Consider the following 22,058-nt stretch of genomic DNA (forward strand, 5'->3'; position numbering starts at 1 on the left):
CCGGTCCCGTCCCTATTCTTTTGTCTCTGTTTTTCCTTTTTTCTTTTGCCCTACCCAGGTACGTGGGGAGTTTCTTGTCTTTTGGGAGGTCTGAGGTCTTCTGCCAGCGGTGTTCTGTAGGAGTTGTTCCACATGTAGATGTATTTATGATGTATTTGTGGGGAGGAAGGTGATCTCCATGTTTTACTCCTTCGTCATCTTGAAGGTCTCCCAACACCTTAAATCTTTAAATGTGGTACAGAACTGTATACAGTCTTGCCCCTTGCCAGTTTCTAAGGAATCGACTCTTCCTCTGGTTTTCTGTGATCAAGTTATGCTGACTTTTCAATTTCTGAAACTTGCCTTAGGGCTTTTCCACATGCTGTTCCCAGAACCCGAAATGATCTTTTCTTCGAGTCTTTGAATGGAGAATCTTATCTTAAATGCCCTATTCTTAGAGAGGCGTCCTTAATATTCCCTTAATATTCCAGTTTAAAGCAGGATTACCCCCCTCCCCCCACCTTCTAATATCACCTTATTGTTTTCCGTCATTCTACTTGCCACATTTGATAAGTATATATTAGTATGTTTGTTGAATTTCTGCCTTTTCATAAGACTGAAGGTGGTATGAAGGCAAGGGTCATATCTGTTAGGTTTATCATGTTATAATAGCCTGTGCTTAGAGCAGTGCCTGCATAAAATAAACTTAAATATTTGTTGACTTAATTAATCAAATGTTTATTAATTGCATATGTGTCAGGTACTGTGGGGGCATTAATTAATAAAATGCCACTTAGTCACCTTATTGGTAGCCTATAGTATATTTTTAAATGGAAATGTATACCTTCAAGTATGCATCATATTTAATAAAATATAGGACCTTAAAATTTTTCAGATGATAATATTAGAGAGAATATGCAAATTTTATACTGAAGTAAACAGAACCCTTTTTAAAACATGGGAGAAAATGTTGCCTATCCTTTGAAAAGTAGTCATTTTTTATTGACACTGTCTTGAGAATTCTGATCATCTTGTGGAAAGCTTTGAAAAGCTGGGAAGATCATAAACATTGTAGCCTTTTCTCCCTCTGAAGTAATTAAGATTTTCTTTGTGACTCTGCATAATGTAGTTATACTTGCCCTCTGGAGAACCAAATAGGTTTAAAGTATAGTACTAGAAGTAGAGCATGGATAATTAAAGCTAAACTAATACACTGCAATTCTGATTTGTTGTATCTTAAGATCTGTTGTCCTTAATAAGATGTACTGGGATAAACAGAATGGCAGGCATCATTTGTAAAGGTTTTTAATCATAGTTTTGTTTTTGAATGACCAGAAATTCTCAGATTTGAAAGGGTATGCTTCATATAGGAGAACTGTGTGCAGTAAGTGTTCAGCTTTTGTCTTTATATTAAGTTTATGGAATGTGGTTTCTTGACTGTGGGTAGTGAATTAGCCTTTCAAATCCCATTATAGTTGTAAAGTGGATTTGGGTTTGGTATTTGTATGGGTTGTCTAATGTAATTAACATATTAACATTTCTTCTGTGTTGACATGATCTAGCTAGAGAGAAATTATTTTCATCTTTGAAATGTGTAAGTTTAACCTATTCGTTCATTCATTCAACAAGTGTGATATTGTCAGGTGGTGTACTATGTGCTTGACATTTTCCTAGGAGCTGGAAATAAAAGATGAATAGATGTATAGTTGCTGTCTGGGAGGAATTAGTTTTAGCTGATGAGATAGGCACATAAATAATTATGTGGTATGATAAATGCTAAAGTAGGAATATAAATTAATGTAGAATGTTGTAGAAGCACTGTAGAGGGAGTCATCTACTCTTTCTGGAAGGGTTGCAGAAAATTTTCAGATTTGTTAGCCAGAAAAATCCAACTGTTGGGATTTTACCCTCCCAAATTTGTATAAAATAGGGCTTCTTAAGCTACCTGCAAAGAACGTCAAAGGCAGAGGAGAGTAAGTTGGAAGCTTAGAATATGCCTCTGAGCAGCTTGAAAATTTCTTAAATTCTCTGTTTTATCTTAAGAATTCATGTGAACGTTGCATTCTATTGCATACTGATTATGTAAATATAGTAATATTTTACTACCAGAAAAGAAAAAAACAATTCCTGCTGGTCTGTTAATTTTGGAAAACTGGGGTGAATGAAGAGAGCTGACACTGCGTTTGAGACACCTTCTTTGTCTTGATGTATCCCCAACATGTCTCAGTTTGTGCCTGGGGGTATATGTATACTGGTTGAGAAAAAACAGATTGATCAGTCTAATCATGGAACATTGCATTCTTCTTCCTCCTTTCCCTCCCACATTCCTGTTGCTTTCTTTCTCCTTTTCTTTACTCTGGTCTTGTAATTGCTTGGTATGCTATGATCATTTTGCTTACTGCCCTGCAGCTCTTTATGAGCCAGTGAATAGTGAACAATACTACAAGATGTTTGGGGCATAAGCAGGGATGTTCCTGGAATAGCAGAGAAAAGCCAAGTCAGGAGCATTCAATATACAAGGAAAGGATCAGATTGGGCACATCAAAGTTAGCAAAAGTCTAGGAAGGCGAGTATATTAATAAAGGGAAAGAAGACGGGACAGACTATAAAGTTTGGGTTTAGAATGTAAGACTGAGTGCATTGATAAAAGTCCAATTTCATAGCAGCAACAAAGCTAGTGGTGTCGACTTACCTTTTTCCAAAGTGGTCAGGGTATTAGACCAAATGGTCTGAAGATTTCATAGATTGAGTAGTGCATATTCAAAAACAGATTATCTTTGAAACTTTGTAGTTAAACATCAAAAGGAATTATGTTACTGGCTTATTTTGTAGATGATAATACTCCTCCCTGTGGATCTCTTGATGTTGTTAGTGTGTTTCATTAATGACAGCTGCTTGATCTCTAACCTCCTTTGCTTCTCTAACTCTGCTGTACATTTCTGTTGGAGTTTCAGAAGGGTCTGATGAAGTCACTTCTCTACCTTTCCAGGTTCTTAACTCATTGAGAACAGAAAAAAGGAGCCAAGTGTGGGACAAAATACAAGTGTTGAGCTTTAGTACTAGTAAGGATGGGTTGGGAAATGTAGTAAGGATTCCAGCATTGCATTCTTCCTAGCAAGAAGGGAAAGCACCCCCACAGAAGTAAGAGAACAGAAGAGTAGGGTTCTTTGTTTTTGTTTTTTCAGTGCAGTGAAAACCTGCCACAGGGCTTCCCTGGTGGCACAGTGGTTGAGAGTCTGCCTGCCGATGCAGGGGGCGCGGGTTCGTGCCCCGGTCCAAGAGGATCCCACATGCCGCGGAGCGGCTGGGCCCGTGCGCCATGGCCGCTGAGCCTGCACGTCCAGAGCCTGTGCTCCGCAACGGGAGAGGCCACAACAGTGAGAGGCCCACGTACGGCAAAAAAAAAAAAAAAAAAAAACCTGCCACAGCCAGAGTTCATTCAGATGGAAACTTTGGTCAGGGAACTAGGCAGTTGTGTTTTCAGCCATTTAACCTGGTCCCTTCCCTGATCACCTCCAGGCACCCAACCAGTGGGCAGTTCTTGTAGGAAGCAGACTGCTGTAAAGTGAGATTGATTTGGTTGCTCTGAATCTGGACTCTGTATTTAATTAGCTGTATTAACTAAAACAAATTATTTAATCTTTTGAATGTATTCCTTCATTTGTAAGGTGGGAATACAGTTAGTTCAGTGATTGTTGTGAACGTAAATAACAAAAAGATAACTAAAGTACCCAATACTGTTTGGTTCATAGTAAGCATTTAGTAAATAATAGTAATAAAATGATAACTTATTTATTCTCAACAAAATAGACCTTGAATGCTTAAATCTTTAAAAATGACAACTGCCACATTAAACACATAGTATGTGATACTTGTTACATTCCAAATTGTATTATTAATAGAAAACATGTATGCCTTCAAATTAATATTGCTTCTTTGACCTATTCATTTCATGAAAGCAAAGGCTACAGTTGCTTTTATGCTGATGTGCCCTTATATTGCAAACTTGACTGTATGAATATTATACAGACTGCCAGGTATAAGTTTTCATTTTCTTGTCAGAATGAAATCTCAATAGTATGCTCCACATTTTGGGGGAAGGGAGCATATGGGTCAACCATGCATTAGTGAACATCTGTTTATCTTAACTGTCTTGTGTCATTTGAAATAGGAGCTTTAATTTGTTTGAGCCAACATGTTGATATTTTGAAAGAAAGGTATTATTTATATCAGCGTGTGGCAACACACCCCAGAAGCACTGACCTGCTTTAAACTTTATGTGAATGCCTTGCACATAATTATTGTTTACTAAATATTTCTTGACTGGTCTCTTGCTGTATGTTTGTTTACTCAGATACTCAGATTAAGGGAGATCCTAAAGTACTTCATTAAGATTTGAATATGTGTAACAGGGTAAATACTCCCTTTATCTATGGAATGAAATAAGGTTAAAACATAGGTAGAAACTGTAACAAGGGTTGGGGTTCCGGGTACTAAATTATGTTGTTCTTTGGATAAAGAAGTCTGGAGCTCTTCTGAGACCAGTTACTGTTTACTGATTTGGTTTAAAAAATGTATATGAAGAAAGCCATTTAAGACATGGCTTTGCTGAGTTTCCTAAATTGTCTGCATTAAACCTTTCCCTTCCCCCCTTCCTCCCTTCTTCCTTCTCTCCCTCCCTCCTTTTCCCTCTCTCTCTTTCTCTATTTCTTTCACTGGTTAAGACATTTTATTTAAAGAATTTATTTTGCAGAAGTTACTCTGCATTATGAAGTATGCTAATCTAAAATTTTGGCATTTGAAAGGTAGAAAATACTTCATAATGGAACTGAACTGAAAGGACAGCAGTTCCCCCAGGGGATTTCTAAGCCTTACTTCTTAGAAGCCAGAACGTGAAGAGATAGGTACCAGAAGTTAGTATTTAGGCTGTGGGAACATGCCTTTTAACTGCATTTAGATGAAGATATTTTCATAGAAGCCAGCCTTGGTCTACTGTGATGCTCGTGCATATTGTCACTGCACAGATAGCCTTGCTCTCTGGCCACTCCTTTTCTTATTGTTAGGGCACACATGAACTTTGTACATGTGTAAATACATCTCTTTGTGACCTGGGGTTTGGAATACTATTGTACTTTTGTGAAGCAAGGAGGATATTGAGAATTTTTTTCTCCCAAAGCACAGTGTACTGTTATTAGGTAGCTATATCTAAAATATAATAAATAGATGAGAATTTACTTCAGATGTAGTATTTGAGTTTTATTTCTGGATGTATCAAATATAAGTTTCATTTCTGTGTTTCTCCAACTGTTTATTTTCATCATTCTCTTGATAGAACACATTGAAATATGTTCTTGGCTTACAGAAGTTTGATGTATTTTGACAAGACTATGACAAGTTATAAAAGGTCCCATCCTTTCATTTTTTAAACTTTCATCTTCTGGTTTGTCATAATATCAAGTGTTATTGAAGTTGTGTGCTAGGGCTATTATGAAAGACTAGTGATATTTAGCATATTAAGAACATATTACTTAAATGACATATATAAATAAAAAATAAAGTCAGGGACAGAGAATTTAAGGCCCTGAGGCGGGCTTTGACTAGTGGGAGGAAAGTTATTTGCTGATATTTGGGGGAGAGGGGGAAGTGAAGTTCAGATGTCAAGCTAATTTTTCTTGGAAACAATTTCCCATTTGTAGAACTTGGTTTAGAGGTGGTAATTTTGTTATCATATATATGAGTTTTTATTGGAATTCCTTTGTTCAGAAGCAGGAGAGAATTCCTGCCTCATTTTTTTTTTTTTTACCTTTAGGGAAAAAGTACAACAAATAACATTTAGCTGTATGTTAAAAAGATAAGCTGGAGAATTTAAGTGGGGATGAGGGGACCTTTGACTTCTTACTTTGTGCTTGGGTATTGGTTTACAGTTGTTAAATTCCCAAGTGTAAACTCTGGGAATCAAGAAGGGATTGCTTGTATAAAGTAGCATTACTGTGTTTATGACTATATATTTACTGTATGGGCCTATTCATACCCTTTAGGAATAGTCAATTTTTATTTTGTATTTATAGCCTAGGCTATGTTTTTTATGGTAGAAATACTTGTTTATTTCACTGTTATCTCAGCTGTGACTTAACTAGGTTAAAAGAAGATACCTTTGGTTAAACTGAGCTCAAATTTCCCAACAGTGTAGTAAAATAAAAATCCTTGGGACAGCCAGAGTTTATCTTTCCGTCTTTACTAAGTGAGACTGTCATGTTGGAGGATCTATACCAGCTTTTAACTTATTAATTGATAGAATTAGGTTGAACATTTTGTACATTTGTATTTGCTCCAAGCTTTTAGAATGAATGCTTTTAAAAATTTATTTATCTATTTATTTATTTATTGGCTGCATTTATTGGGTCTCCGTTGCTGGGCGCAGGTTTTCTCTAGTTGCGTTAAGCGGAGGCTACTCTTCGTTGCGGTGCACGGGCTTCTCATTGTAGTGGTGGGCTTCAGTAGATGCAGCACACGGGCTCAGTAGTTGTGGCACACAGGCTCAGTAGTTGTGGCACACAGGCTTAGTTGCTCCGAGGCATGTGGGATCTTCCTGGACCAGGGCTCGAACCCCTGTCCCCTGCATTGTCAGGCGGATTCTTTTTTTTTTTTTTTTTTAGTTTCTGCTTTATAACAAAGTGAATCAGTCATACATGGCAGGCGGATTCTTAACCACTGTGCCACCAGGGAAGTCCTGGAGTGCTTTTTTATATTTGAAGTTTTGACCATGACTTTAAAATGTAACAATAGTCAGACTTTGGGAACCAGTTAGATCACTTTACTCACCAGCTTTAACCTATAACCTAAAGTATTTTATAACTTCTTGGTGGGATTTGGTTTTGGCATAGAAATATAGCTCAGTATAATTAACTAGAACTTTCTTTTATGTCTTTGTTCCATCTTATGTTTGTAAAAATAAGTACAGAGTTAAAAATTGTTATCCTGATGATTGAAGTTGTGAAAGCCTGGAGTATTTGAATTCAGATAAGACTGATTTTTGTTTTGTTTATGTTAAGTTTACATAGAAGCTGCGGGCTTTGTGACTTGCAATGTGATTTAAGGAGCCAGTATTAAGAGGGGCTGTTTAAACTCCTCTAGATGAATGCTTCCATTTGTGAACCTGTTACATGGGACTAGTGCTGTCCCTTTAATTCTTATACTTTGAAATATTCTCATTTTGATTTTGTGTCAAGTTCAATACTGGCTTAGATAAATAGTTTGCTCTAAGAGTCTAAATAATATTTTGGGAGAGTAGGGGAGAATTGTTTGGAAGTGCTGAAATTTTTGTTTTCCTTTATTTATTTATTTTTAAATTTATTTATTTATTTGTTTTTATTTATTTATTTTTTGGCTGTATTGGGTCTTCATTGCGGTGCGCAGGCTTCTCATTGCGGTGGCTTCTCTCGTTGTGGAGCACGGGCTCTAGGCGCGAGGGCCTCAGTAGTTGTGGCACACGGGCTCAGTTGCTCCGTGGCATGTGGGATCTTCCTGGCCCAGGGCTTGAACTCGTGTCCCCTGCATTGGCAGGCAGATTCCTAACCACTGTGCCACTAGGGAAGCCCCCTGTTTTCCTTTATTTTTAAAGAGATCAAATAATCCCCAAAGCATATGTGGCAATTGGAGAAGCTTCAGGGACCCTCTGTGCTGTTACAGGTATTAGGGCCTAAAAGAGCCCACAGATTTGATTCATTCTCCAGCTTATAGTATTAAGTATATAATGGACTTCCAGTAAATGTTTGAATTAATAAATCCATGTCATGCACATTAAAAAAAGATTCTTTGGCATCTTTTAGGCAAGTACTTAATTATTTTTCTTCCATTTTTAGGGGTTGTTTTTGGAAATTATGACACATTCTGGTTGTTCTATTTTCTCAAAGTTGGATAGACATGATCATTTATAGAAATTTTTAGTTTTTATCCAGTGTTGCATGTTCTTGTACTTTTTCGTTGTTGTTAACCAATTGATCATTTAAATGTTTCTTAAATAAATCAAAGATGGAGTGACTAGTTTCTGATTTCCAAGGTTATTCCTACTGTAAAATATAGGATCGTTCTGCCCTGCTCCCCCCTTACTTCAACCTAGGTACATCTCTTTCAATAAATTCCCTAGGTATGGCATAATTTGAGAGTGGTATTTTGGAGTAGACCTGAGTTTACGTCTCATTTCCATTGCTAACTGGTTGTGTAGTTCCTGGGTGAGTTACTTAATTCCTTTTTAATCCCAATTAACAATTAAATTAATTAACAAATATAAAGCTCCTGGCAAAGCAACTGACAAATAGTAAAATGGTAAATGCTAATAATAACTATCAGCTTCTGACTGTATGTTAACTAAAGAAAAAGCAGAGTTAATCATGCAGATTTAGAATGTTTGTAGTTGAGGATGAAGGAAGACTGTACAATTGATAAAATTGTGGCAGCATAGTAAAAATTTATTTTTAATGTATTGAGGACTTTCTAAATTTGTCTTCTGGATTTAGGCTACTTTTTTTCTTAAACTTACCATTTAAAATTCACTGAAATGGCAAAGTAAAAGGCTTTTTAGTTGAGGAATAATAGTTGCTGAACTTTTAAAAATCTAGAGTTTGTTTAGTTGTTCTTGGAGGGATTATGTGAGAAAGAGAAAGAAAAGTATATAGCACAGTGCCTGCTAGGTAATGAGCTTAATGAGTGGCAGTGTGCGTATGCCTGTGTGTGTGTGTGTGTGTGTGTGTGTGTGTGTAGTGGTTAAGAATGTGGTCTCTCTGTTCAACTGCCATACTAGTCTTGTGACCTTGGGTAAATCATTTAGCATTCTGTTGCTTCTTCATTTATAAAAATGGATTAATGTTAGCTCTATCTTATATTGTGAGAGTTACATGAAATGGAATGTAAAGTGCATAGTACAAAATAAGCACTCAGTAAATGTTAGATGTTATTATTGTATCTATTTCTTTTTTCTTTTTTTTTAACTTGTTCAATAAGTTTATTACTGTCTTTATCTGAAAAATCTTCATAGAAATTGTGGTTTGGTTTATTAACTCTCAGCAGCCCGTTTCTGAGCTCTAAGGAAGCTTGCCTTCTTCTGAGCTACCCGATCTTTCTTCTGGGCAAGTGACATTTTGGGACGGTTCCACCTCTTCTTTTTAACTTCTTTCTTAGGCTTCTTCTCATACACTGGATTCTCTCGTATTGCAGCATGAGCTTTCTTATACATCTCCTCCATCATGTCTGGAGTTACATTGTTCTTTATGTATTGAGAGAATTGTTTTTTGTAAGCATCTTCATCTTCTTCAATCAGGTAATGCATATAATCTGCAACATTCTGCCCCATGATGTGCTTTTGGTGTACCTCAGCATTGAATTCTTTGCTTTCTGAATCATAACCAGGGAACCGTTTGGTACGGTGAGGGATAGACAAAACTCCATCGACAGCTCCCTTCAGGGCCCCAAAAACTTTATTCCCAGTAGTAGTGCTGGCAAGTCCTGCATCCAAGTAACAGGTGAAGGCACCAGGTTGACCATCAATGCTTTCAACATTGTATTCATCTCCAGTCACCTCGACTTGGCCTTCATAAATTTTGTCCATACCAAACCTATTAAGAAGCCTGCGTGCCAGCAGCAGGCCAGTACAATATGCTGCAGCATAATTTGTCAGGCCAACCTTCACACCATACTTCGGGAGTTCATGAGCATAAGCTGCACAAACTATCATATCTCCTTCTATACGGGCATAAGCAATCTGACAAATGATATCTCTGTTAGTTACACAAACTATCATTCTGTATTTGAGTGTGTTGTACTTATTTTTATCTTGAATTACCAATCGTTTCCGAGCATAGTAGTCAGTTTTGCCCTCTCGCCGTCTTCTAAATTTCACTTGGTATCTCTTGAAGTAGGCCTTATTCTTGACAACTTTAACAAACCCCATCCTGTAGAACAGAAGCTCTAGCCTCCACCAAGCTGCAGAACCAGCACGGCTCTGGGGAGTGGGGGGAAGATATCTATTTCTTTTGAGAGGTGTCATTTCATAGTGGAAAACACAGAATCTTTGGGGTCGGGTTGAGTTGGTTTTCATTTTTGCCCAGCTGTATACTAACACTGTGTCCTCGGGCAAATTACTTAACAGCTATTCTTTTCCTGTTTTCATATCTATAAAGCGAGGATAATAGCTACCTTGTAGAGTTTTTGGAAGTATTATAAATACACAGATACTCAGTAAATGGTAATTATCATAGGCATGATGCCTGTAATTCAGGTCAGTTGTATTTTCTTGGGTTGGAAACGTGAGCCAGCTGGCTAGATTTTTCCCTGACACTGATGGCTGTCTGAATTGAGTACTTAGTCTACAGTAAACTCAATTATACTTTTTCTATAAAAATAGAAAAATAAACCTTTATAATGAGCAGTTTAATATTTACTTATTTATAATATTTTCATATGAAATACAAATTAGGTATATTAGATTATACTTTTGGGGGATTCTCTTATTTATTTTTGTAGAACAGAGGTAAAAGCAGCATCACTTTGGACTCAGGATAAAGAGATGCCATTCTGACTTCCCCTAGCTGCCTTCTGCCCTTTGTGTCCTGGAAAAGAGAAATCCTGTGCATGTGGGGTTCTAGGGTCTAGAGGCTTTAGAGAAGTGACAGTTATCTGTCTGAGGTAGACAACCTAGAACTTGTCTTGCTTAGAACATAGAGCTCCTAATCAGAAGTGGCAGGTGTCACATTCTTTATTGTATGAACATAGCTGTAGCTGTCAGTGGGATCAGGCAGCCCAACTCCCAGCTTAGGTCTGCAAAGACATGAGCATTTTTCCCACAATAGAGGATCCAGCTATTAGAATTTACTGAGCGTCAGTGACTAATGTGAAAAAAAAAAACTAGTGACCAACCACTCTAAACTGAAACTCTAGCAAGCTCTGACAAGGTTCTCTCACATAGAGACTGTTTATGGAGAATGTTAACGAAGGATTTACACGTCCATTCAGATACTCAAATCTTGTAGCTTATTAGGGAGACAAAATATGTACTTGTGACCTTCCCCCCCCCTTTTTTTAGAAGAGAAATCTTGGAACATATAGAAGCTACAGCTTAATAGTAGATTCTTGCTAAACACAAAATTTCTGATGAGTAACATCATTTACATATATTTTCCATATCTTGTTGAAAGGTTTTGCATATAAATGTCAGTTAGACACTGATTTTTTGTTTTTGAGATATAGTTCACCATTTGAAAGTGTACAGTTGAGTGGTTTTTAGTATATTTACAAGGTTGTGCACCATTATCTAATTCCAGGTAGAGTATACATTTTAAAGAAAGATATCTTTTATCATATTTTGATGAACTTACCTTTGATTTTCTTTTCTACCTTAAGGAAAACCTGTTTTGTCTTTGGGCTTATCTCTGACTGTTAAGTTCTTTGGAGTTGTGCTTTGTTTCAGTTTAGAGTGGTTGATCATCTGTTTTTTTCACAGTAGTCACTGGTAGTCAGTAAATTCTAATAGCTGGATCTTCTTGAGGGAAAACTTTTATCAGTTTCAAGAAGCCCTCAAACATTTATTTCTGTATTAATTTCATTTTTATTCTATTTCAGAATAAGAGAAGATGAAAACAATGTCATTTTGGATGACTTTGCCACAAAGCTGAATGATTGTTATTTTTTGACATGGAGCATTTGTTTCATAACTTAATTATTCACTCCTTCCTCCTGCATGAGTAGTTAAGTTTTAATATAAACATTATTTTTTATAGACCAGCTAAAGATGATCATTTTTCTTCCTAGAGAAGCTTTACCTCTCTATCTGAACAATTTCAGTAAGATTTGTACAGCGCAATATAATTTTCTAGCACATTTACTTTACCTAGACAATGAAAATATGTGTTTATGTAACTTTTTAATACAAGTAGATAGAGGTCAACAATAGGTATAGAATTTAGCTTTGTCTACTATATTTGTCTAGCCTATTATATGTCTTAGTAACTGGTTCTTTGAACAATATTTTGTGTTGTTTTCCAGTTTACTGTTATTTTTGATCCAAACTAAAATGGAATTATCTCATTAACTGCAAAGCATGTCTCTTCAGGTTCTTTAGCTTCTAGTGGAGTAAAAACTTTTTCACTTCTTCTAGAACCGTTCCTTACCCTTTCCCTGACACCTGAGATCTCTGATAAGCCTCATGTCTGTATGGCCATACTGTCCAGAGGGAGGGCAACTTCTTTTTCTTCTCTAGTACATTCTCTTATGGATTCAATGTGGTGAGACAGTTAAGTTCTTGTATTCTTTCCTGAACCGTTGTCAGGAAAATGCCCTGTTAATTGACTAAAGACATAGCACCCCTCTTGGAACAAAGTATTCAAGAAAAGGTATTAAGTTAATTGGCCTAGAGTTCATTAGAGACTGCCACCTCCACCCCCACTCTGCATGCTTACCTCCCTCCTCCAGAGGCTAGGGATACAGCTGCTATACAGTTGGGGAAGAGATAGAATGGATGCTAAAAAACATTTAATAATATATTCATTGGTCATTTGTCTTTTTATGTCCTTTATTTCATTTTTTATTGGAGTATTCATCTTTTTCTTATTTATTTCTAACAGCTTGCTATATATTTAGGATAATACCATTTTGTCATGTTTCAAACTTTTGCCTTTAAATTTTGCTCAGATTATTTGATATGTAGAAGTCTTAAATTTTTATGAACTTAAGTTTATCAGTCTTTTTCTTTATGACTTCTTCCTTTGTATTGTGCTTAGTCTTTCCCACCCTGATATCAGAAATAGTCATAGTTTTTTTTTTTTTTCCTAGTCATGTTAATTTGTTGAACCAAAATCTTTTTAACATTTATTTGGAGTTTGGTTTTAGGTAGGGATCAAATTTAATTTTTTCCCTAGTAGTTGTCCCATCACCTTTTATTGAATAATTCCTCTTTCCACTAATGTTTTGAATAAACTTGTCCTTTCACCAGTGGTTTGTAACATGCCATTTTAATCCTATACCAGATTCTTATACTGGTAGGCTCTTGAATTCTCTGTTCTGTTTCTTTGATTTACCTGTGATTTCTTATACCAGTATTACATAATTTTAATTTATCTATCTTCTACTATGTGGTAATATACCTTCCCTGCTTACCCACATTTTCTTGATTATTTCCCCCCATATTTCCTTCCAAATATTTTTTGAAAATTAATTTTTATTGGAGTATAGTTGATTTACAATGTTGTGTTAGATTCTGCTGTACAGCAAAGTGAATCAGTTGATTCCACTTTATATTTACTGAGTGCATAATGTGGGCCAAGTTTTGTTTGTTTGTTTGTTTTTTAATGCATGTATTGGCACATTCAGTCTTTGTAACAACCCAGTGACGTTGGTGTTATACCACGATTTTAGAGACACAAAAGTTGAGATGCTGAAAGGTTTAATACTTAGTCTGAGATCCCATTAAGCTGAGGGACCAGAATTCAAACCCAGGCAGTCTTCTGGCTTTAGAGCTCATGCCCTTAACCACCATCCTAAAGTTTAGTTTATTTTGTTAAGTTTCACAATAACTTCTTTTTAAAATTTTGATGTAATTCGACTGAACCTGTAAATCAACTTGGAGAAACTGACATCTTTACACTATGTAGTTACCTAATGGTTTGTTTTCTGAATTTTACTATCCTGCACCATTGTCTCTATTTGTCAGTTTTTTGACTTCAGTAGAGTTTACTAGTATTTTTTGTTAAATCTGTATATTTAAGAAGTTTATTCTTAGACACTTATTTTATTGACTTTCATGAATGGGTTCCTCCCACCTCCTTTTGGACGTAGGGTAATGAGATACAGCTGGCCTAAAAGAAAGCTATTGAATTAATATATTTTATTTCTGGCAGGCTTGCTTAATAATAAAAACAATACTGATTATCTCCTATCTTCACAGAGAATATACTTCAGAAAAAGTTTAAAGATTAAATGTCTAATAGTAACATGATTGATTTATGTGTGCAAGTGGGGTGGGTATATTCTGTTTATACATAGCTAAGAAAGTGTGAAATCTCTAGATAACAGCCAGATACTGCTTTTAGGCTGAGGAAAATCCTGAGGCTGGTTGAAATTCTTTCCAGAGACTCAGGGTCCCTGGCGAGGGAGACCCACTCACTTTCCCACTACCTGGTCGGCCAAGGAAGCCTTTGGATGGGACCATACACCTGTCCTTGTTAGTGGTGAGGGTAGGGATTTTACTTGATGGGCACTGCTGCAGAGGAAATCTGACCTTTTTCCTCTGGGGCAGATGATGTCACCATAGAAGAATAGGAAATAATCTTTGCTCTGTGGATATAAATTACTGCACTTGGCACTTATTATAAAAAGGTAGGCTGAGAATGTCAATATATAAAGTAAAAAATTACGAAATGTGTGAAAGTAGAGAAATATCATAATAATGATGAGCACTATTTTGTGTACTTAGTGTCCTAAAAGATGTTATTTTTTTGAAATCTATTATTAGTTTTTAAATTTTTAAAAAATTTTTATAATTTTATTTTTTACATTTAGAACTTCTGATGCATTTGGAAGTTAGTCTTGTGTATGATTTGAGGTATAATCCAATTTGATCTTTTTTGGAATGGTTATCTGGTTGTCCTCCCATCATATATTTATTTGCCTCAGAAATTTTAATTTTTTATTATTTTAAATTTTATTTATTTTTGGCTGCGTTGGGTGTTCGTTGCTGTGTGTGGGCTCTCTTTAGTTGCGGTGAGCAGGGGCTACTCTTTGTTGCGGTGCGTGGACGTCTCATTGCAGTGGCTTCTCTTGTTGAGGAGCACGGGTTTTAGGCGCGCGGGCTTCAGTCGTTGTGGCACGCGGGCTCTAGAGTGCAGGTTCAGTAGTTGTGGCACGTGGGCTTAGTTGCTCCAAGGCATCTGGGATCTTCCCAGACCAGGGTTCCAACCCGTGTCACCTGCATTGGCAGGCAGATTCTTATCCACTGCACCACCAGGGAAATCTATTATTAGTTTTAATGGTTTTTCAGTTGACACTTTCAGATTGTGGCCGTTTGCACAATAATATTACTGTAAAGGTATTATGGAACAAAACCAGTAAGACTTTGATATGTAGTATTCTCATTTTTACATTTTAAATAATCTGTGATTGTAGCTCTGATGTGTTTATTGCCCCAAGTGTTCAGTGATTTTTGTTAATTCAGTACGTATTTGGTGTTTACCATGTGGCAGACACTCAGGTACTTGAGATGTTTTTATATAAGCTCTTATGTAGGCGGTAGCTAACAATCTGGTATTCCAAGAATGTGAAACACATACATCACATCTTACTCTTTGGCAAATTAGCAGAGTAAGTTAGCATAAATAACAGTTTCTCTTCCTGTTGGGAAAGTTTTATACCTTTTTGTACTTAGTCCATTAAATTTTTATCTCCAGTTACTTGAATGTGAATTAAAAAACTAACAAACATTATCTGTACATGAGCTAATGGGTAGCTCTCAATTAGGCTAATATCATTTTACTAGAGTAGATTTAATCAGCTGGGGAGATTGTTGAAACTGCTTCCAGTGGTACAAGTTATGTTTTGAAGAATAAAAATTTTATTATATCTAGTTTATATTACCTTAATAGTTCAAAGATTTAAATTTTCTATGTCTTTAAAATTTTTTTGTTTACTTGATCTTTCTGGGATTGAGATAGTGTTTGTTTCCCACTATATTTGTTTTCTACTCAGCTTAATCCTTGTATTCTTTTTTTTTTCGCTGCACTTCATGGCATGTGGGTTCTTGGTTCCCCAGACCAGGGATTGAACCCATGCCCCCTGCAGTGGAAGCACAGAGTCTTAACCACTGGACCGCCAGGGAAGTCCTGATCCTTGTATTTCTAATAACTATGCTGCAGTGTTATTTGGTACATAAAATTTCAGCCATGTTCTCTTGTCCTTGTTGATTATATTTTGCATTTATATAAATGACCTTTTTGGAATATAGTGCAATGCCTTTTATCTTGAAAAAAGATGAAAAATCTTTTCATTGTGTTCCCCATTCTGTCCCAGTCATCCATACAAATCCTAAGTCACTGTGACCATCACAGTGAATGTCATTTTTTTTTGACTCTGAAGGAGGGCCTCAGTTTGGTCACTAATTTTTGTTTTAATCTGCTCGTCCTTACGGTAGTTTATAGAAACTATTGTTTAGTTTTGACCTGTACTTTAGTCTTTCATTATTTATTTATTATTTAGGTGTCATGTAATGTGCTAGATGCTAAAGGAAATATAGGCCTGTTTTTTTTTTTTCTTTTCTTTTTTCAGTACGCGGGCCTCTCTCACTGTTGTGGCCTCTCCTATTGCGGAGCACAGGCTCCGGACGCGCAGGCTCAGCAGCCATGGCTCACAGGCCCAGCCGCTGCGTGGCACGTGGGATCTTTCCAGACTGGGGCACGAACCCGCATCCCCTGCATCGGCAGGCAGACTCTCAACCACTGCGCCACCAGGGAAGCCCCCGAAATATAGGCTTTTGTTTTTGTGTTTTTATTTTTTTTAAACTTACTTTCCATATTATTATTACTTTGCTTTTTTGTTCCTTTTATTTTGGCAATTTCCAAACATATGCAAAATCAGGGCAAATGATATGTGTTCCTATGACCTTTTACCAACTTAGCAATTTTCAAATGATGGCAATCTAGTTTCCCCTGTGCTTACCCCAGATTATATGAAACAAATCTCAGATATCATATCATTTAATTTGTAAATATTTCACTATGTATTGCTAAAAGACAAGGACTCCCTCGGAACAATACCACTATACTCACACTCTCAAAAATACAACAACGTCTTAATATGACTGACTCTCTAGTCGGTGTTCTCATTATTGTTGCATAAGTGGGAAATACGGTGAGGAGGTCTCTAACATTTTAACTTACTCTGTCTTCTCCTTACCTCATTATATTATAAACCCCTGGAAGTTCTATATAATGTCAGAATGTATGCTGGGTAGTTACCCAATGAAAGAAACCATCAGTGTTCTCATCATGTCCCTTTAGAGACAAAGTCCTGATCAGGCTGGAGGGTACTAGATGGCTCTTTGGGTTTTAGGAACTTTATGTTTATTCATCTTGGACAGTCATTCATTCAGCAAATATTTACCTCTTTGCTACATGCCAGATATTCTTCTAGGTGCTTGGGTTACATCAAAGAATAAAACAAAGATCCTTGCCTTTGAAGATGCTGCATTCTAGTGGGAGAGAAAGACAATAAACGGTAAATATAATACAAAAGTGAAGTAGATTGTATGTTAGAAAATAAGTGTTCTGGAAAAAGAGAGTAAGTGGAGCAGGATAAAGGGGGATTGGAAGTTGGTGGTGGGGAAGCAGTGTTAAATAAAGTAATCAGGGTAAGTCAGGAAGATGAGATTTGAGTGAAGATATGAACAGGGGACTAAAAGTGTTAGCCAAGCAGACATCTGGGAGAAGAGTGTTCTGTTTTTAAACAACCAGAGCATGTGTGCCAGGGTTGTTTGAGAGAAAGTAAGGAGATCATTTTAGGTAGAGTTGAGTCAACAAGGTGGAGAATTGTAGGGAATAAGTCACAAAGGTAAGGTAAGGTGGGGTGAGGGAAGTAATGAGAAGGGGTAAGTTTGTAGTACAGGCGGGTAATGACTTTGAAGGTCGTTTGGCTTTTATATGAATGAAATGGGGGAGTGATTGGAGGGTTCAGAGGACTGGTAAGAACTAAATTAAAAGGATCATTCTGGCTGCTTTTGAAAATAGACCATAGAGGAGCAAGTAAAGAAGCAGGGAGATTAGTTAGGAGGCTTTTAGAATAATCTAGGTAAGAGATGATGTTGGCTAAAACTGGGTAGTGGCGGGGGAAGTGATGAGAAATGGACGATTCTGGATGTGATTTAAATGTAGAGCCAAAGGAATTTGCTGACAGTATAGCTGTGAAATCAGAGGGAGGGAGGAAGAGAGAAAGATTGATGAAAGAGAGAAAGAGAAAGGAGTAGCATGACTCTAATATTTTTGGCTGGAGTAACTAGAAGGATGGAGTTGCCATCAATCAAGATGAGAAAGTCTACAGGAGGGTGGTGTGGATTGACTGGTAGGTTGGTGGGGGAAAGATTGGAAGTATGATTTTTGAATATGTTGAGTTTGAAATGTCTCTTGGATATACAGTTGGAGAAGACCATCTTATAACTATGCCTATCAAATAATAAGTGTTCAACATCAGCGACAACAATGAAAGTTTGTTAAAAAATTAACTGGGAGACTTCCCTTGTGGCACAGTGGTTAAGACTTCGCCTTCCAATGCAGGGGGTACCGGTTCTATCCCTGGTTGGGGAGCTAAGATCCCACATGTCTGTGGCCAAAAAACAAAACAAAGCAGAAGCAATATTGTAACAAATTCAATAATGAGTTTAAAATGGTCCACATCAAAAAAATCTTAAAAAAAAGGAAAATAAATTATGTGTAAATTTTTTAGAGCTTAAGAGATTTTGGAGATCAACTAGTCAAACCCCTTATTTTTCAGATGAAGAAACCAGTGTGTTCATAGAATTGAGATGCCTTCCCCATGGCAAGAAAGAGCTCAAGATTTTTGACTGTTATGTTCTTTGTGCAGCAGCATACAACATATGAAGTATTAGGTGGTTTTACTAGACCAGCAGAAGAAGGGGGGCTGTAGTTAAGTGGACTCTTCAGTGTAGTTTTATCATGTGATGGATTTTTTTCCTCTTGACCATATGTCTGTACCTGCTGGGCATAAAGCTGTTTATTAGTCTTAAGCCAAGTTTATGGAACACTGAACTGCTTAGCTGATAATCCTTGGTTTTCCAGGCAAAAAGTGACTATATAATGTATATAATTTTATCAGCCTTACTCTTTTTTTTTTTTTTTTTGTGGTACGCGGGCCTCTCACTGTTGTGGCCTCTCCCGTTGCGGAGCACAGGCTCCGGACGCGCAGGCTCAGTGGTCATGGCTCACGGGCCCAGCTGCTCCACGGCATGTGGTATCTTCCCGGACCGGGGCATGAACCTGTGTCCCCTGCATCGGCAGGTGGACTCTCAACCACTGCACCATCAGGGAAGCCCTATCAGCCTGACTCTTGAATAAATTACATATGTAGTTATGGCAGAAAAACCAAGAGAAAAATCTAGAGTTAAAGTCAATCTTCATTAGAATTTTTGATTTTATTTATTTTCAAAATATTTTTCATTTATATTATTGCCTAGGAGATTTTGCTGAGTAGGCTTTTCTAAACTACAATAGAATGCGTGGGTCAAAGTTTTACACAGCTGAGTATACCTAGAGTTGAATATTAGTATTAGAAGGGTAGCCTCTTGAAGTACATTTCAATTCAGTGGAATATAAATGATAATTATAGAAACAACTAGATTTTTTAGGTAATAGTTGAAGAAGTATATTAATCTCTCCTTGGAGATTGATTTGTTAGTTGCAGTGTTAGCTTTTTCTGATTTTTATTTGAAAATAGTATAATAATGCCGAAGAAATTTAAAAATAGTAGGTCACTGAATTAGCTATTACGATGCTATGGAACAATGCTGGAATGTTTGATGGCTTACAAAAACAAACATTTAGTTTTTAACTCATGGTTCTGTGGGTCTGGGAGGGAGACTCTTCCAGCTGTAGATTGGATCCAGGTCTTTTTCTCATGTTGCATTTTGGCGTCATTGGCTTCCTGGTACATGTTCTTCTCATGATAGATGGAAGAAACTCAGGGGACCAAGCCAAAAACTCAAGTACATTTGAAGTCCTGCTCAAATTTTGTTTATTGATATTCATTTACCAAAGCAGATTACATGGCTAAGCCCAAACTTATTTGGGCAGGGAAATATTTTGCTTCACTTACTCTAACTGGAGATAGTACCAAGTAAACATGGCAAGAGGCATAAATGTACAATTCTGTAATAGGGAGGAAGCAAAAAATTGTTAACAGTAATCTGATCTACCACAGACACCCACACATCTCACCTTCCTAATATAAATTCTTTTTTTTTTTTTTTTTTTTTTTTTTTTTTTGCGGTACGCGGGCCTCCCACCGTTGCGGCCTCTCCCGTTGCGGAGCACAGGCTCCGGACACGCAGGCTCAGCGGCCATGGCTCACAGGCCTAACCACTCCGCGGCATGTGGGATCTTCCCGGACCGGGGCACGAACCCGTGTCCCCTGCATCGGCAGGCGGACTCACAACCACTGCGCCACCAGGGAAGCCCTAAATTCTTAAATAAAAATTTTTTCCTGTATTGCAGTCTGTTTTTATGACATAGGAATATTATATAGCAATAATCATAATGTGCCTACCATTTAAAATTCTTCTTTGTCCTATCATGGCTTCCTATTTTGGTTATAAAACATTTTCCTATTGCCTTTTAAACCATGCTTTGACTGTAAGTACTTGTATTATCCTTTTTTTTCCTATAATTATTTCAAGTAAGTGTTTTATCTACTTTTTTTTCTTTCTTTCATCACATTCACTGTACTGTTAATCTGGGAAATTATTGTCAGCTTTTCAGATTCTCTTGTCTTCTTCACCTAGATTTCTGTTTTTACAAATACTATATGAAACCATATGGCCATCTGCAACCTATTAAAATATATCTTGTATATCTTTTTGCTAGCATATAATTATGTTAGGACTTACTAGACTTCACCTGACAGAAACGCAATTTAAGCATGCTTATTCAAAAAGAATTTATAGGAAAAGAAATGGGTTAATTGGTCTAGTTTGGATTCAGTGCCCACCTTTGGATCTGTTTAGCCAAAGGGTTGAGGTTTCTATAAAAGCCATGTGATCTGAGTAGAGGGAAAGCATATTCTCAGAAAAAAAGGTTTGGAGAGCATTGCTGGACAAATAGAAACAGGTATCCACCAAAGTAAAGTGAACTAATAAGGTCCTTCTGTGCCTTGAATCGGGGCAGGGACACGATTGCATATATACATACATATTGGTGTGGCTCTTGCCTGAGAACTAGAATAGTGGATGGACTGTTTAGTAAAAAGAGGTCGTGGTAGTTTTTTCTAGGACTGACTTGATTCTTCAAAGCACAGAAGAATTATGGTTGGTAAATGATGTTTTAAATTATTCATGTCTGTTTTCTTTTTGTAAATTAAGCATATTTCCTGTTTCCACTTTTGTAATGGGCCTACTATAGTCATTCTAATTTCCATGCCCTGGTTATCCTCCCAGCTTATCCAATTTTGACTCACACTCATATTTTCAGTTTTCTATTTCAATTTGAGTCACTTGAAAATGAATAGGTACAAGCACATAATCTAAAAGCAAGGAGTAGGCTAACCACATTCGGCACAGAAAGAAATTTGACCATGTATACAACGATTTTATAGTTCTGAATGTGTTTGGTTATTTTGGGAAGAAGATAGCTTCCAGTTAGACTTTGCTGAATGTTGTTATACTGTTTCTTGTACATGTGAAAATTGTAGTTTTAGGCCTCCAAGTTAGGTGTTAATTTAGATATCATATTGTTAATTTGACAAAAATGACATGGCATTGAATTAAGAAGTAAAAGCTATTTTAATAGGATTAGTACAATTACTATAGGTGTGAGAGATAAGTGTGTGTTTAAGTGATTTAAGTCAGTTAATTTATTGAGTTCCTTTGGGTTTGGAGCTGGGGAGAAGGAAGATGGATAGAAGAAACATTTATCAGATTTTCTGTAGCACTGCTTAGTTTCCTTATTCTCATATACTGTTAAAATGCTGTAAAAATAAAAATGTTTATGCCTAGACTATAGTTCCCAGTATTGGTGTCTTTTTTTCTTCTTCTGTGCCTGAAGAAACATAAAAATCTTTTGTCAGATTTTACATTATAATTTTTGGGTTATAATAGGACAGACATTGAACAAAATGCTTTTAAAAGCAGCTTTGCTTTTGTGCACTGCTCTGTTTTACATGCTGAGTTGAAATGGATGTATTAGTCTTGAGTTCACAGAACAGTGAGCTCCATATTATTTAAAAGACTCCTGAAAATTTTCCAACTGCTATTTCTTTTGATTTGATGTAATAGCAGATCCCCGTATATAAAGAGAAAGTAACATTTTGCTTAGCATTCT

The 22,058-nt window shown here is 36.7% G+C and overlaps 2 protein-coding genes across 4 annotated transcripts in view; one reads left to right on the forward strand and one right to left on the reverse strand.

Annotated features, from left to right (window-relative positions):
• The window catches only part of RABGAP1L (RAB GTPase activating protein 1 like), a 700,878-nt gene that overhangs the window by 35,196 nt on the left and 643,624 nt on the right, over positions 1–22,058 (forward strand). The window lies entirely within an intron of this gene.
• Positions 8,945–10,002, reverse strand: LOC308606794 (large ribosomal subunit protein uL18-like). Its single transcript, XM_081218144.1, has one exon. It carries the CDS (start codon positions 9,923–9,925, stop codon positions 9,032–9,034), a length of 894 nt encoding a protein of 297 aa, XP_081074270.1. The 5' UTR covers positions 9,926–10,002; the 3' UTR covers positions 8,945–9,031.

Source organism: Mesoplodon bidens, assembly GCF_964165515.1.
Source record: "Mesoplodon bidens genome assembly, chromosome: 2".
NCBI classification, from domain to species: Eukaryota; Metazoa; Chordata; class Mammalia; order Artiodactyla; family Ziphiidae; genus Mesoplodon; species Mesoplodon bidens.